Below are 17,084 nucleotides of genomic sequence, written 5' to 3' on the forward strand. Positions count from 1 at the left end.
GGATTTTCTCTAATGCTAATCCCCCTAATGAAGGCTTCTCCCAGCCCTTACACAAACCCCACGGGGCCCCGTGGCTTGGCAAGCCAGGCAGAATAAAGGCAGCACGGCGTTTGGCTTTTGAACTGAGTTCAAGGCAATTAAAGTCAAGAGCTGGGGAGGGAAGGAGGAGGTTTAGAAATAGCAGCCCAAGTAGTGTGACTGGGTGCTCTGTAAATTAACGCAATTAGACAAAGCCTGATTTAACGGGGGAAGATGGTGAGAAGTGCTACCCTCATTAAATTCGGTTGTTAGAAGCACTTCTAATGAAATTAACTTTGTGTTAGTTGTTTGAATCCCATAAAAGAGAGTGTGCATGTGCATGTACACACGTGCACACGTGTAGGTTCTGTGATTTCTGTCGATACTTTTTTTAAGAGGAGAGGGATAGAATGCAAAAAAATATATACTTGGAAAAAAAGAGATGGAGGGAATATTCGAGAACTCAGGAGTGGAAGACGAGGAGAAAGGCAGGAGAGAGACAAGGAGTGGAAAGAGAGAGGAGAGAGAGATCTCGCAATACTAAAGCCATGCGCCCCCTTTGCTGGGGGGTTCTGTTCAGCTGCCTGGGCTGCGGGATCCTGCCCGGAGCCTGGGCTCAGTTCCCTCGAGTCTGCATGACGGTCGCCGGCCTGCTCAAGAAGGAGTGCTGCCCGCCGCTGGGCGGGGACGTAGCCAACATCTGCGGCTCTCTGCAAGGCCGGGGGCAGTGCACAGAGGTGCAAGCCGACACCAGGCCCTGGAGTGGTCCTTACGTCCTGCGAAACCAGGATGACCGTGAGCAGTGGCCAAGAAAATTCTTCAACCAGACCTGCAAGTGCACAGGTGAGCCCCCTGTGTGCACGCCCAGCCCGCACTGCATGCTTGGTGGGGAGGGCCCTGTGGGAAAGGACCCCCTTCTCAGGAGGAGTGGAGACTACTGGGTGTTGGTGGGAAACATAGTCAGTGAGGCTGCTGTCGGTCGGATAGATCCTTCACATCCTGTAGTGCATCTCGTTACGAAAACTCAATAAATATTTCCATGGGCCAAGCCTGGGTATATGAACGCATGCCAGCACACATAGGATTGTTTGTTGGAAGGGGAACTTAAAGAGCTTGAGAGGCAGCTTTGAAACTCAGAGCAAGTCCTTTCAAGATGGATTTGGTGCACCACTCCCCCCTCCCCGAAATGGGTTTGCACTTGTCGTAGAGAGGGTGGGTGAGGCCTGGCATTCAGAAGGCAGGACTCGAAGGCAGGTGTTCTGCAGTGCTGGTCTCAGCATTTCGAATGGTTTGAACAGATCTCAAGCAGGATGCACCCTTCTCGTTAAAGCTATGACTGGGCTGTAACTTTGCCAAAGTTGGAGAGATGCGGCAAGACAGAGCTTTCTCAGGGAGCTGGGAAAGGGGGCTTGTTCTTAGATAACAATGGCTTTCTTTCACTCTTATCTGAATTTGAACCGGGCTTTACAAAATTTGCCCCATGTCCGTCCTGGAGCCCCCGGTCTCTCTTATTACCTGTTTCTTTGAAATCTCTGTGCATTTCATGTTCCTGCGGCTCTTCCGGGCCTTCTCAAACCCTCTTCAGTCACATTTCCTTTTGGCTTTCAGCAGCCACGCACAGCAGGGCTAAACTCTCAAAGGCTGGCCAGCCATTTGAAATACAAGAAACACAAGCGGCAACTTCTGCAGAGCCCTTGGACGCTGTTCAGTGGTGGCCGGCTGCATGAGACTTAGTCCTTTTGAAAATCTTTTTTACTTCTGTTCTCATATGATGCTGGAATATAGGAGAAGACATATTGAGCTATGCAAGGCCACGAAGAGGTCTTACTAAGGGAATACACAAAGGCCTGTGATGTTGATGAAGGAATGACATTAGATTTATTTCCTTAAATATTCTGGCTTTATAACCATTCTGTAGTCACATTTTTAATTCTGTGATGCAAAGGAATTTTTAGGTCCTAGTTTTGCCCCGGGTATTAATGATGATGATTTTTAAGGCCATATTGAAAATTTGATTCTATTGACATTGTCTCATATAATAGATTCTCATAGTTCAGAACAGGTGGTTTCATATTACCTAGAAACCACACGAACACAGTAACTCCTTTGTCCAAAACCCAAAAATATTTCTAGAACAATTATTTCTATGTCAATCATTGATAAATTGCCACCACTTTTGAAAGAAGGAAATCCCCATTTTATAGAATCCTGAGACAGAAGATTTTAGGAAATCAGATTAATTGTTGACTCTTCTTATCACTGTTTCCTTTATACTTTTGACCTGGCTAGCAAGTTGTTGTTGTTTTTTTTTTCTTTTAAAAAAAGGTGGGGATAGAAAGAATAGAGAACAGTAGAGCAGAAGAAACTATTGCTATTTCCCTTTGCTGAGGAAATATTTATAAATATTGCTCCAGAAGTGACAGGAACTTAGGATCACAGACGCCTACTTTCAAAACATAAAAAGAGATCCCCTGCTCTAAGAAGGCATTGGGGTAGAAATACGGCATGTCCTGTAAGTCCAGACTGTAAGGAAATCAGACGTCCAAAGACCAGTCCAAGGACGCAGGGCTTCCTCAAGTCCGATGGTCTTTGTCTGCAGTCATTGTCAAGGCCGTGGCTGCCCCTGGACCCCAATCCCAGGCTGTAGCTCACTTTCTCTCCATGATTTTCTGATCTTGAACCTCCCAAAGACCCTCCTGTCTGGTAGCCTTGTGATTCTTTTGCAAATGGAGTCCCTAAGACACTCAGGTCATCCAAAATGTCTTAAGGAAGAGATATAGATTAGCTTCTGACAACCAGAATATTGATGACCCTGAATTTTGTTAATTCATTGGAAAATAAACACTCCATGGTTTCCACAGTCATGAAGCTGGTGAAAGAATTTTTGCATAATAAATAGAAACAGATACAAACTCTGAGGTTTTAAATAAGAAGAAAAAACCCTAAATTCTCAAATTCTCTACAGACCGTTTCTCTAGCCTCTGTAGGGATACACTGAAACATAAAGGCTACTGAGCTTAGTTGTCAGGAAGAGCTGAATTTTAAGAGACTCTGACATTAGCAATTCACCTTGCAAATCTTACCTGCCAGTTGGCATTTATGAGAATACACCACTGGCAGCTGTGTCTTTGGGCTTTTGAAAAACTTGTGCACCGAATAGTTTTTGAACAGTTGGCTGAGAACTTCTTGTTTGTACAAGTGACTAAGTACCTCTATTTTCCAATCTCTGAAATGGGGATAATGATGAAACCACACTTGTAAAGTCCTTTTGAGCTCTGTAGATGAAAGGACCTATGTAAGTATAAAGTATTGTTATTAAAATAATAGAATCTCTAATTAAAAGGAATAGGCTATTTAGACTTCCTTGTAAATTCACTAATCGGTAGTCTTTAAGATTATTTAGTCTAATGGCTTTCTGAGATTTAGCTGATGCAGTTCATGTAGGAACATGTGGTGTTTAGATGTTCTCACTCTCTTTCCAGTCCTAAGTAGGTATAAGACTTTGACTCTTCAAATTTAATTTTTGCTCAAGGACGCATTTGGTGGTAGATAGATTGATATCATCTAGGGATCCTTTTCTCCTCTCTCTTCATTTCCAAATAAAATAACACAATTCTTTCTAAAATGTCCCTTTTTGTATATATTTACTATTGGTTGATTAAGGGGAAAAAATAACTGATATTAAATTAATGTTAAGATACCACTAGGAAACCCAAATTAGAAATAAACATTTTGTGCAATAAGCTTTCATGTTGTTACACTTTTCAGTTGTCTTTGGCATTTTAACAAATTCTTTAGGCCGTGTTTGTAAGCTCAGAAACGAAAGGGACCTGAATGCTGAGCTTTGGCATATTTTCTCAAAGACATGGTGGAAAAGGAATTTCTTAATTGAATACATTTCTGGGTCATAAGTGAGCTCACATTCAGACACAGGCTTTCTTATTAGTACTGGTACATCGCTTTTTGGGGGCAACTTTGATTACATTAAAGTTCCTTGTTCACCATAGTTGTGAAGCATCTCTGATCTTCTGAGTGAGGATTAATCATTTTGTCATTTTTCGTCCCACAGAGCTTGGTTTGTTCCTCTGTTTTCACTTCTCCCACCTTTTCAACTGTTGGACTTGTGTTGATATTTCATTGTGCACGTGTCTTTCATTTACAATAGAAAAAGGCATTGTGCCTTATTTATACAGATGTTCCCCAGCTTACAGTGGGGCTACATACTGATAAACTCATCATAAACTAAAAATATCATAAGTTGAAAATGCATTTAAAACACCTAACCTATCGGACATCATAGCTTAGACTAGCTAGCCTACCTTAAATGCACTCAGAATATTTATATTAGCCTACAGTTGGGGAAAATAGTTTCGCACGAAGTCTATTGTATAATGAAGTGTTGAATATCTCATATGCTTTATCGAATACTGTACTGAAAGTAAAAAATAGAATGGCCGTATGGGTATTTGGAGAATAGTTTCTACTGACTGCGTCTCTCTTTTGTACTATGGTAAAATTGAAAAATTAGAAGTTGAACCATCATGAGTTGGGGATCGTTTGTGTTTGTATTTCCTGCTGTTTAATGCCTTTTGTTCAATTATTTATTGATTCCTTCATCACTTACCCAGCCAACATTTATTTAGCACCAATTAGGCATATCAGGTACAGAGAAGAGGAAAAACTGACATGATTCTTCAGATGTGTACAGTGTAGTGAGAAGGAAGACAGATATGCAAACAAATAATTGTTGTACTATCTGATAAAATGTCTCTTTAAAGTCTCTTAAAACTATCAAATGATACTAGTAATAACACTTAACACAGGACTTACTATAGATCATACACTGTTCTAAGTGCTCCATAGTAACGTGCTTGTATTTCGTAAGAACTCTATGAAATGGAACTCTTATCCCAACATGACAGGCTCTCAGAGGTCCTGTCCAAAGTTACCGGGTGAGGCAACCTGTCTGAATATATAATATAAAAAGTTACAGAAGCATAAAGGAAAGCATATTGGTTTTTTAAATAGACTTTAATTTTTAGAGCAGGTTTAGGTTGATGGCAAAATAGGCTCAAAAGTACAGAGGTTCATTAAGGCATGTGTAGTTTTCGATGCCTTCTAGGTAGTAAGGGTTTAATAAATTATTTGCTGAATAACTAAGTGAGACAGACAGTTAGTTATTGACAGTTTTGTTTCTACCAACCAACAAGAATTATGGTAGAGAAAATAGAGTAGTTTTAAAATTCATGGCAGAAGTTATGAATTACTCAATGTCAACAATCAGACCCCAAAATTCCAAAACAAGTTTTATGCCTTTAAATGTAGGAATGTATCAAATTCATTGTCACAAAATGTAGATGTGTTATTTTAAAACATTAATGGACTTTTTATAACAATTTTAGGTTCACAGGGAAATTGAGCAGAAAGTATGGGAGAGTCCTTGCCCCTCCCCAACTCCACTATCCTCCACCCCAGCGGCACATTTGCTGCAATGAACCTACACTAACATATTATTATCACCCAAATTTCTTAGTATTTCAAAACAAGAAGTTAGTCTGCTATTGCAGAGAGATGACCATACACGTACCTCCAATCAACTAACTATAGACAAGCAGCTGGAAGTTGTATTGAAATTTAATTTGGGTAGTTACTATTATTCAGACACAGCATTTTGTTCAATCACTTTTCAGCAAATGCTCTATTCTTGGAAAAGCTACCAGAGTCGGTGATATGTTTTAATCAAAGCCTTTTTAAAAATAGATATTATAGAATTTTAGTAAGGTAGTCCCTGGGAAAATAGATTCCAAGCTCTATAAAACCTGAAACATCTTATATCATTGGATGCTAGCATCTGATGTTGTAGTAGCTTCTCAATAAATATTTGTTAAATACCTAATTTATCTTTAGTAGTTTCACTCCAGCAACATTTTAATGTTTAACTCAAACTATTCAAAAACATAATTTTCGTGTTGGGAAGGGTAGAATTTTTCCTTTTTATGTATTTTTACTTATGTTCTCATATGGTGTTGAAATAGGAAAATACAGATAATTGAGCTATGGTAAGGGTAGGTAGAATATTCTGCATATTATAAAGAACATAGAGCCCAATTAAACAATTATATATATATTTTAAAAATTCTCCCTAATTGTATTTTTAAGGAAATTTTCTTTAATCATCAAAACATCCATTAGGTTAATAGAAAGCCTGTGCATTTTCTTTACAGAGTATAAACCTTTATCATTTTGTTTTCATGCTATTAGAAAATTTTCTTTTCCTTGAGAGATGGAAATAACACTGTCTTTCCTATGGTCCTAGCACTTTTTACTCACCTCTATTTGGTCCTAATAGTTTTATCAAAATTATTTACAGGGGCTGCTTTTGCTGCTAATCCACAAGGAAAGGGAGAGAAAATGTATATTTATTGCTTCATCTACTACATGCTTTAACTTCCTTCATTCACTCAACAAACATCTATTTTGTACAAGGCCAAACACAGGCCTAGGCACTGCTCAGGGCAGAAAGAAATGTAGAGATGTTGACAATCCATGTGATAAATGTGATGAAAGGGGAATTGTGGGTACAAGGAAGCATCTTGATTGTGGCATCAAGAATGACCTTACAGCCAGGAGTGGTGGCTTAACGCCTGTCATCCCAGCACTTTGGGAGGCTGAGGCAGGAGGATCGCTTGAGGCCAGGAGTTTGAGACCAGCCTAGGCAGCACAGCCAGACCCTGTCTCTGCAACAAATAAAAAATTAGCAGGATGTGGTTCTGTAGTCCCAGCTACTTGGGAGGCTGAGGCAGGAGGATTGCTGGAACCCAGCAGTTCAAGGTTGCAGTGAGCTGTGATCGCAGCACAGTGCTCCAGCCTGGGCAACAGCGACCTACCGTGTCTGTTAAAAAAAAAAAATGACATTATAGAGCACCCCACTATCCACTATGAAGCTTAAAATGGGTGTAGGTCACCTGGCAAAGAGGAATTTAGGGAGACAGCAACAGAAATGGCTTCCAGGCAGAGGGAAAAGCAAGTGCTCAGGCCTAGGGGCATAAGGCAGAGGAGGAGGAGGAGGAAGAGGAGGAGGAGGAGGAGGAGATTAAATGAGCTGGTCCCCTGTTACATGCTTACATAACCCCTTTAATCTTAGCCTTCTGGGAAATAAGTGTTATTACCCCTTTTGTTTCAAGCTTTTGCTCCAATAATATTTAAACTTTTACTCTGTGGCTTATCACCACCCAAAAAACGAGGTGCCGGCCGTGCCCAAAGCAGCAGCCCTCCGGAAGGTTGAGAAGAGAAAAGTCAAGGGCGAGCGAAAAGGATTTAAACGTTAGATGCTAATCAGAGAGATGCTTGACTTGGTATTCCTGGTCCTGTACTCACTCCAGGGCTTTGACAGAGCATGGACATCCGTGCAGCCCACAGGAAACCCCGCAGTGATTTGCACTTCCTGACATCGCGTTGGCCGGTTCACCTTTATGGCCTGCCAGCATTCATCTATTTTGTCTTAACTCCTGTCTCCTTTGTGAAATAAACCAGCTTTTTAAACATGAGATTTCATCTGAATTCCTGGGAAATCAGCTTATGTATTTATTAATTTCGCTTGGTGTCTATTCTCTTCCCTCTCTAAATCAGCCACCTATTCTGCGTCAGTCCTGTTGTGTGTGACACAGAAACAGCAGGGCTGTGCTGCTCGGCCACCCTGAGGCTTGCAGTTGGACATCTTCCCCCGTGCCCTCACCTGGTCTTCCCTCTGGAGCTGTGTCCAAATTTCCGCTTCTTTCACTGACACGAGTCATGCTGGGTTAGGGCCCACCCTAGTGACCTCATTTACTCTTCATTACCTCTTTAAAGACCCTGTTTCCAAATACTGTCACATATGGAGGTACCGGGGTTTAGGACTTTGGGAGGAAATGGTTCAGTGCATGGCAGCATATGATGCACTCCGTATCCTGTTACTTTGCTAATGGTGTTTCTGGGAAACTGTCTAGTTGTTAGACCCCTTGGAATACAAACATTGAAGAGACCAATGGAAGGACATTGACTTTCTTTTTTTTCTTTGAGACAGAGTCTCACTCTGTTGCCCAGGCTAGAGTGAGTGCCATGGCATCAGCCTAGCTCACAGCAACCTCAAACTCCTGGGCTCAAGCGATCCTCCTGCCTCAGCCTTCCGAGTAGCTGGGACTATAGGCACGGGCCACCATGCCCGGCTAATTTCTTCTGCATATTTTTAGTTTTCCAATTAATTTCTTTCTATTTTTAGTAGAGATGGGGGTCTTGCTCTTGCTCAGGCTAGTTTTGAACTCCTGACCTTGAGCGATCCACCCGCCTTGGCCTCCCATAGTGGTAGGATTACAGGCGTGAGCCATCGCGCCAGGCTGGACATTGACTTTCTCTGTAAGCACCTTCGTCTTCTCTTCTATTCAACCCCAGAATACAAATTTAGAAATTTCTTCCAAATGACATAAACCCACTTCCTCTTCCATCTTTTCCTGTTTCATAAACTAGGAAACTTTGCTGGCTATAATTGTGGAGACTGCAAGTTTGGCTGGACCGGCCCCAACTGCGATCAGAAGAAACCACCGGTTGTCCGGCGGAATATCCATTCCTTGACTCCTCAGGAGAGAGAGCAGTTCCTGGGCGCCTTAGACCTTGCCAAGAAGAGCGTACACCTCGACTACGTCATCACCACGCAGCACTGGCTGGGCCTGCTAGGGCCCAATGGGACCCAGCCGCAGATTGCCAACTGCAGCATTTATGATTTTTTTGTGTGGCTCCATTATTATTCTGTTAGAGATACATTATTAGGTGGGTTTTTCCCCCTTGGCTCAAGGTATATTATTACAGGTTTGTGATTGGGTTGGGGGAGGGCATGGTGATGGGAAGTAATTTCATGCAAGTTAATTAAGAAGAGAGAACCTCAAGGCAGGGTTAGGTTTATGAAAGTCGTGGAATTATCAAACACCGCCTGAAGTTAGAACAGAGTAGTTTCTTCCCGTATGTTGACTGCAGACACTTTAAATGTTCTCTCCTCCACTTTATGTTCTTGGTTCAAAGTCTAAACTGTTCCCTATGAAGCTATTAATCATCAAAGGCATGAGTTGGTGAAGGGAAGGCGAATTCCTTTTGATTCCAGAAGAAAACATTTGTAAATCTGGCTGTGGAAACCCTCTCTGACCTTTTCTTCGAATTAGAGGAATTAACTGAACATGCGCCAAAGCACATGAAGCTTCTTTGTGCAGAATTAGAGTGTTCATGTCGGAAGTGTGTATCTCATTAAACTCACATGCTAGATAAACTTCAGGTAGACTTTAGGGAGTCTACCACTTGATAGACTTTTAGATAATCATTCACTGTATCATCAAGGAATAGTATAAGCTGAGGCATGTAGACTTTCTCCTGCTTAGCCCTTTGAACCAAAGTTATGTTGGATTCTTGAGAAAATGATGTCCTGTCCTTCCAGGTCCTAAAATTGGGGCCTGGGTAGGACTTGGAATAGGGAGTTGTCTGTTATAAACTTCATCGATCTAATAGGTTCAGCTTTGTCCTTTTTAGTCATTTTTCAGTCAAGGGAAAGCAATAGACATTAGCTTATTCCAGGAAGGCCTAAATCCATTCTAGATTCTTCTCCTAGCCATCCTAAATGCATGTAGTTACATCGACAACTGTCCTCACTTTTGGGGTCCTTTATTGGGATCAGGATGGCTGAGGACATCGAACTCGCTTTGAATAGTGGGATTCTCATTTGGAATTTTTCGTCCTTGTGTTAATCAATCACTTGTTCCTTCTCACTCAATGTCCCCTTATCCTTATGTTTTGAGCACTTGAAACTTTGCTCTGGATTAAACATTAAAAAAGGGCTGTGTAGCCAACATCAATGACAGCCGTTCTTTTCTCAGTGTAAGCCTTTTAAAACTTGCCTCACAGGTAAGCATCTGTCTTTCTTTATCGATAGATAAGGAGGCTTTTCTGGCTATAAACCTTTATAGTTTTCCTGTCATCATTCAGAGGCATTTTTGCTTTATGAGAGGGTAGTCTCTCAAGAGGAAAAGAAAACTACAGTTTCTGGTCATACCTAGGAATTAAATTTATATTCATGTCTGTTCAGCTCTCTGAAGTTATTATAGGTACTTTGAAAAAGAACTCAAGTTAGCTAGAGTTTCTACATAACCATCAAAAGCTGTCATGAAAGAGGGAAGAAGGATGGAGCAGGCAGTAAAGAGATCATTAAATCGTCCAAAGCTTTTTGCTAAAATTGGCAGTTCCAGTGGCCAGCCAAAATGGTTTGAATGTATTTTTCCCTCTTCTGGTCTCAGTGACCAGGTTTATCAGCTTGTCAGTAGTTGTAACTGATGGATAGATGAAACAAAATCCATGGAAGTTCTTTTTGGTTATATAAATGCCACCTTAGGACTAAGTGTGGTTGAAGTTGCTATATTATTAATTAATCCCTCCTCACAAATGTATATATTTGTAAGGATTAGGTTAGAAAATGTCTTTTAAAAATATATTTCATTTAGGTCTTTCATTTAGATCTATTCTTTTGGATAGTCTATTTCATCTTAATGAGTTTTTGCTTAAAACAATTAAGGAGCTCTTAACACTGAAAGTGACCTGAATTTCCTAGATTTCTGCTGGAAATCAAACTTTTGGGAGATGAAGGAGAGTTTTGCTAAAAGTGCTAGTTGCTTCTGAAATTCCTCTGTCACTGTTATTGCTTTTGGAGAGATAAATAACAAAATTGTTTTCTTATTAAAACATCATGGATTTATCGGCTCTGTAGATGTAATGCCAGGTAAGGTTTAACATTTAAGAAATTCTATTCTGTGGTCTCTAATATGTTTCCCGATTGTTTCAGGACCAGGGAGGCCCTACAAGGCTATAGATTTCTCACACCAAGGACCTGCCTTTGTTACCTGGCACCGGTACCATTTGTTGTGGCTGGAAAGAGATCTCCAGGTTGGTCAGAACCATACAGTTAGTACTTTGAAGCTAAAAATATTTTATTGTATTTATTTAAGGTGTACAACATGATGTTTTGATATACTTAATCTACATACACATAGTGAAGCGATTACTGCAGTCAAACAAATTAACATACCCAGCATCACATATAGTTACCTTTTTGTCTGTGGGTGGTCAGAGTACCAAAAGTCTACTGTTTTGGCGAATTACCAGTATGCAATACAGTACTATTAACTGTAGTCCTCATGTAGTACATAGAGCTCTAGACTTACTCATTTACATCAATGAAACTTTGTACCTTTTGGCCTACTTACCTCTTCCTACCATTTCTCCCTGCCCCTGGTAACCACCACCATTTTACTCTCTGTCTCTATGTATTCATTTTCTTTTTTTTAAAGATTCCATATATAAGTGAGATCATGCAGGAATTTTCTTTCCATGTCTTGCTGATTTCACCTAGCATCATGCCTTCCAGATTCATCCATGTTGCCATGAATGGCAGGATCTCCTTTTTAAAGGCTGGATAATATTCCATTGCATACAGCATATATACATATATATACACATATATATATACATATATATACATATATATATACACACACACATATGTGTATATATACATATATATATACACACACATGCACACCACAATTTCTTCATTTATGCATCTGATACTTTTAATATTGCTATACATTTAGTGGAGACCCATATCAGTCTTGGCCTCATATACTTTCTTCTTGTATGTGATGGCTTGAGTTAAATGACTAGGTCTACTCTTTGCTTTTAGCGACTCATTGGCAATGAGTCCTTTGCTTTGCCCTACTGGGACTTTGCCACCGGGAGGAACGAGTGTGACGTGTGCACAGACCAGCTATTTGGGGCAGCCAGAGAAGATGATCCGACTCTGATTAGTCAGAACTCAAGATTCTCCGGCTGGGAAATTGTCTGTGACAGGTAAGGACATTTGTGTACCTGCAATGATATCCGGAGCCTGTCTTTTTTGATGTCTGAGAGATGGAGAAGTAGTTCTATTTCGCATGCATGTGGGGCTCTGTTTTCATGTTTCTGAAAACAGTTTTCCTGTGAGAGGTGGGATTTTTAAAATTCTAAGCTCTAACAAAAGAAATAGGTGTCTCAAAATCACATTTGTGACTTGAATATGCTTGGCCATCAATTTGAGATAACTGTTTTAAGTTTAGGAGTAGTTCCTGCATTCAGCCAACATTTGCTAAGCACCAGTCATATTCTAGGTGATGGAATACTGCTGAGGATACCAAGATGAATAAAATAGAGCCTCCCTTTTGAATATCACTGGCTATTAACAAAGAGAGAGTTCTTGCAAACAAATTACAATTCAGTGTGAAAAGTGCTATAATAGATATGTGTGCAAAGACAAGAGAGTCAGGGCACGTCTACAAGAGGCAGAGACAGTGGTTCTGAGATGGAAAGGGCCTCAGACCTCAGGCAGGTGTAGGGGAGGATGAGGAGAGTGGGAGGGTGGTGGATGAGGCCTTGGTGGCAGGAACATCATGTATGAAGCTGGAAAAGTCTCTGGAAACAGCCTGGTATGGCTGGGCCACAGAACACTGGTTAGTTGAAGAGGACAGGGGCATGGGACCGGGGAAGATTGGTCTCTGAACCACAAAAGACCACATGAGCAGGTAGGTAGGTGGCCCGCAGCCCATGAAGAATTCTGTCTTGAAAGACACCTTGCATTTGTTTCTCTGTCCTGGCATCCATCTAAGAGAAAGATTCCCCAGGAGGCTTTCCTGCCTTCTTTTATTCCATATTTTTTCCCTCTAAAATGCCCACGTTTTTGACCCCACTACTCTGCCTCCCCTGCTGGGTCCTTAGAGTCCTCCTGGGCACAGAGTCCTGCTCACCCTGGGCCTTCATTGCCAGCGGCAGTTCGTGTTTTGAGGGGCCTGGGCCCAGCTAGCCGGGGATGTCACTTCCCACAACCTCACATTCCCTGCAGCCCTGGGAACAGCGCTCCACGCATAGGGACGTCAGCCGCCATTTCTCCCTGACCTAGCTTAATTCCATAAAGCGCCATTTCCCATCATGCCTCGGGATAGGAATAGGTGGTACGTGAAAAGAGATTTCTGTGATCAAATACATTTAGAGAAGACTGAGTTTTACAGGTTCCTAAACGTTTTTAGCATGCCTTTGAGCTTTCCATAGATAAACAATATTCTTTTTCTTCAAGAGGAGCCTAAACTTACCTGACTCTGGAACTCTTATGTCACAGCCCACCTCCCTGGGACACACTTTGGGAACCGCAGCCTTGGAGGCCTTTTCTTGCTTAGTGTCAGGTCCTGGCCCCTTTCATCCTCGAGGGTCTGTCGATTCTATTCTCTCTTATCCTCTATATTCCATCCCCCATTAAAACTCACACAGTAACATCTTTAAAATTTTATCTCTGCCAATGAAATAATGTTCTGGCGGTGAATTCTGGGCCACAATACGCATGTAGGATATAATGTTTTATGGGCATGGAAACTTCTCAGCTCTGTGCTCACCATGTGACCTTTTTATTTATTTATTTTTTTTGAGACAGAGTCTTTCTCTGTTGTCTGGGCTAGAGTGTCATGACGTCAGCCTAGCTCACAGCAACCTCAAACTCCTGGGCTCAAGCGATCCTCCTGCCTCAGACTCCCGAGTAGCTGGGACTACAGGCATGCGCCACCATGCCCAGCTAATTTTTTCTATGTATTTTTAGTTGTCCAGTTCATTTCCTTCTATTTTCAGTAGAGACGGGGTCTCGCTGTTGTTCAGGCTGGTCTCGAACTCCTGAGCTCCAACGATCCACCTGCCCCGGCCTCCCAGAGTGTGAGGATTACAGGCTCGAGCCACCTCGCCCAGCCACCTTGTGACTATTGATCTCCCACTGCCTTGGAACAGTTTCCAACACGATATTTCTTCTAATCCCTTGCCTCTATATGGTTCCATCCGCTTTTACTCTGACCTCCTCTGTTTGCCTAAAATGTTTTCCTAGCTTTACAGACCACTTCCCAAAACTGGTCTAGCTCCGCATACCATGGGCCACCCTATTCTCTCTTCTGGTACTCATCATTCAAATGCACACAGTTGGCATCACTATCTTGCCTTGTACATCTTCTCAATGTCTTTCCAGTGGAATGGTAATTATTATTTATATGTATGCCTATATTCATATTTGATACACCTACATTTTTGAAATGTCTTGATCCATCATCATGACTTTGGAGGGTAGTATTTTTACTACATGTTTTTGCCCCTTGTAAGGTAACTGTCATAAAATTTTCCCATGACTATGAGCTTGATGGGTTTGCCTGGTCCAAATTTAGTATCCTATCCACTTTACTATTATTGTTAACCTCTTACTAATCTTAGCTTGGATGACTACAACCGCCGGGTCACCCTGTGCAATGGAACCTATGAAGGTTTGCTGAGAAGAAATCAAGTGGGAAGAAACAGTGAGAAATTGCCAACCTTAAAAGACATACAAGATTGTCTGTCTCTCCAGAAGTTTGACAATCCTCCTTTCTTCCAGAACTCTACCTTCAGTTTTAGGTGGGTGCCCTGAGCTCTATGGGACTGACACTTAGAATACTTATAGATTTTCATGCTTATGGTTGTAACAGACAGGAAGGAAATCCAGGTGTTCTGAGGGATGTACAAAGCTAAGTAATGGAACGAGGCTTGATAAGAGAGGTTAGCAAGGAATTAGTGTTAAGAAAATCATTATCTATCTACTGTAACTAACCATGTAGTTTTAATATCTTCTAACCTAGCTGGTCAAAACCATCCTCTGTATCTCTAACTTCTGTGCATACACAGGTATAATCTGTGGAACAAGGGTACTTTATTAAATATAATTTTTAAATACCCATGCTTTTTATTTTTCTTTCTTTCTTATTTTTTTTAAATGTTGGCATTAGAAATTTATGAGCCACAGACTTTAATATTGGGGTCTGAGATCTCAGAGGATTATTATGGACTAAAGCCAACTCAAATTATAGCATAGCAGTGATGTTACAATACTTAAAATTTAAAAACCAACGATTAACTTTCTAACACCAAAAAAGACTTTAAGAATGGTGAGAAATATGTATATAAATAAGATTTTAAACAAACGTGGATAGGGCTTCCAAAAAGGAGTGGTACATAGATTCATGGTCTTCTCCCAAACTAGATTTTCTCTCTAACTGTGTATAAATTATGCAATTTGTATGGGGCAAGGGGTAGGATAGGCTGAACTCAAATGTAGAGGTTGTGCTAAGTGTATCAGGGCTCAGAGTTTGTCCTGGGATTGGACACAGCCCTCAGAGTAGTGTCAAAGGTAGATAAAGCATACAATTTAAGATTGATTTGAAAAGCAGTATTCGTTAGTTTTTTGCTATGACAAAATTCTATTAAAACAGATTGCATTCCTGATAGATTTAAGTTAGGGGTGTAGTTCTTAAAATCTGGTGCCAAGACCACCATAATTGACAACATTTGAGATTTGATTAGAAATGCAAATTGTGAAGACCCAGCCTGTACCTACTGACTCAGACACTCTGGGAGTGGGGCATGAAATATCTGTTTTTCTTCAGTGATTCTGAAATTGGAGGATCACCAAGTTAGAGTACGAAATAATTAGAATTTCCTGAAAATGGGGAGGGAGAAAGAGAGAAGGAGAAGGGGAGCTTGGGGGTATGTTTAGAATGCTGTATACACTTCAGTCAAGCTGAAGGTCTATTTAGTTGAGAAATAGGAATATAAGATTATATGCTAAATCAAAAACTATTTATTGATCATAGACCATGTGCTGGACATGGTACTGAGCCATGAGAACAAAAAATCTGAGGAAAACACAGACCCTGCCCTCTCAGGGCATGAAAGACAGATATGAAGGTAAATAATTGTCATATAGTAAACAAGAGAGATAGAATTCAACTGAGCAGGTTCAGAAATAGCATTGATTAAGAAGAGTTCCTTCCCCTGGACTGGATGTGGTGGCTCACACTTGTAATTCTAGCCCTTTGAGAGGCTGAGGGGGGAGGATTGCTTGAGCCCAGGAGTTAGAGACCAGCCTGGGCAACATAGTGAGACCCCATCTCTACAAAAAATTAATAAAAAATTAGCTAGGCGTGGTGGCACGCACCTGTAGTTGCAGCTACTCAAGAAACTGTAGCAGGAGAATCACTTGAGCCCAGGAGTTTGAGGTTGCTGTGAGATGTGATTTCACCACTGTGCTCCAGCCTGCTGGATGACAGAGTGAGACCCACAATGTCTGTTTAAAAAAAAAATTTCCCTTCCCTTATAGAGGATTATCATTAAAAGTTGGGGTGGATTCTTAGTTTATTAGCTATGACAGAGCTTCCCATATCCTTACCCAATCTCAACTTGGAAGATTATCCTGTAGGCTGGAAACAAAAAGACCTTTATTTATCTTTGCCTGTTGTCACTGACATATTGGTTTCTCCCAGGAATGCCCTGGAAGGTTTCGATAAAGCAGACGGGACACTGGACTCTCAAGTGAGGAGCCTTCATAATTTGGTTCATTCCTTCCTGAACGGGACAAGTGCTTTGCCACATTCAGCTGCCAATGACCCCATCTTCGTGGTATGTTCAAAGATTCAGAATAGATGAAAAATTTTCTACGTACTATGTTAGATTTATCTGGTTTTCAATAAGATTAAGGTTTGGTGGTGCTTTATTCTCTGTGTGAACAATGCCATGTATGCAAATGTAAATTAATTTTAATCTACACTGTAGAGATGGTTAGATAGCGTTTGAAGCCCCTAATCAGAAACCGGTGCTTCAAGGATGGGTAGCTTTTGGATGACCTTAGACAAGACTTTATAGTCCAGAGGTGGATTCATAAATTAGCATAATGATAAATGATTTTTCGCTGGTGGTGTTGTCGTGCATTAACCCATAAAAACCACTGTCAATGTTACCTGTAGGAAAGAAAGGTTCTGTTAGCTAGAAAAGGGGAAGAGTGGGCCGGGCATGGTGGCTCACACCTGTAATCATAGCGCTTTGAGAGGCTGAGGCATGAGGATTGCTTGAGCGAGCCCAAGGAGTTTGAGACCAGCTTCAGCAAGAGCAAGACCTCCTCTCTACTAAAAATA

At 41.1% G+C, this 17,084-nt stretch overlaps 1 protein-coding gene across 1 annotated transcript in view; it reads left to right on the forward strand.

The window, feature by feature from the left end:
- Window positions 1–447: 447 nt before the first annotated feature.
- The window catches only part of DCT (dopachrome tautomerase), a 38,573-nt gene continuing 21,936 nt past the window's right edge, over window positions 448–17,084 (forward strand). Inside the window, exons 1-6 of the mRNA XM_012769761.3 lie at window positions 448–861; window positions 8,521–8,820; window positions 10,871–10,971; window positions 11,768–11,934; window positions 14,356–14,535; window positions 16,437–16,572. Of these exons, the coding sequence (XP_012625215.3) occupies window positions 567–861; window positions 8,521–8,820; window positions 10,871–10,971; window positions 11,768–11,934; window positions 14,356–14,535; window positions 16,437–16,572 (1,179 nt within the window). The 5' untranslated portion in view covers window positions 448–566. The remainder of the gene's footprint in view (window positions 862–8,520; window positions 8,821–10,870; window positions 10,972–11,767; window positions 11,935–14,355; window positions 14,536–16,436; window positions 16,573–17,084) is intronic.

This window comes from Microcebus murinus, chromosome 13 (genome assembly GCF_040939455.1).
Source record: "Microcebus murinus isolate Inina chromosome 13, M.murinus_Inina_mat1.0, whole genome shotgun sequence".
In the NCBI taxonomy this organism is placed as follows: Eukaryota; Metazoa; Chordata; class Mammalia; order Primates; family Cheirogaleidae; genus Microcebus; species Microcebus murinus.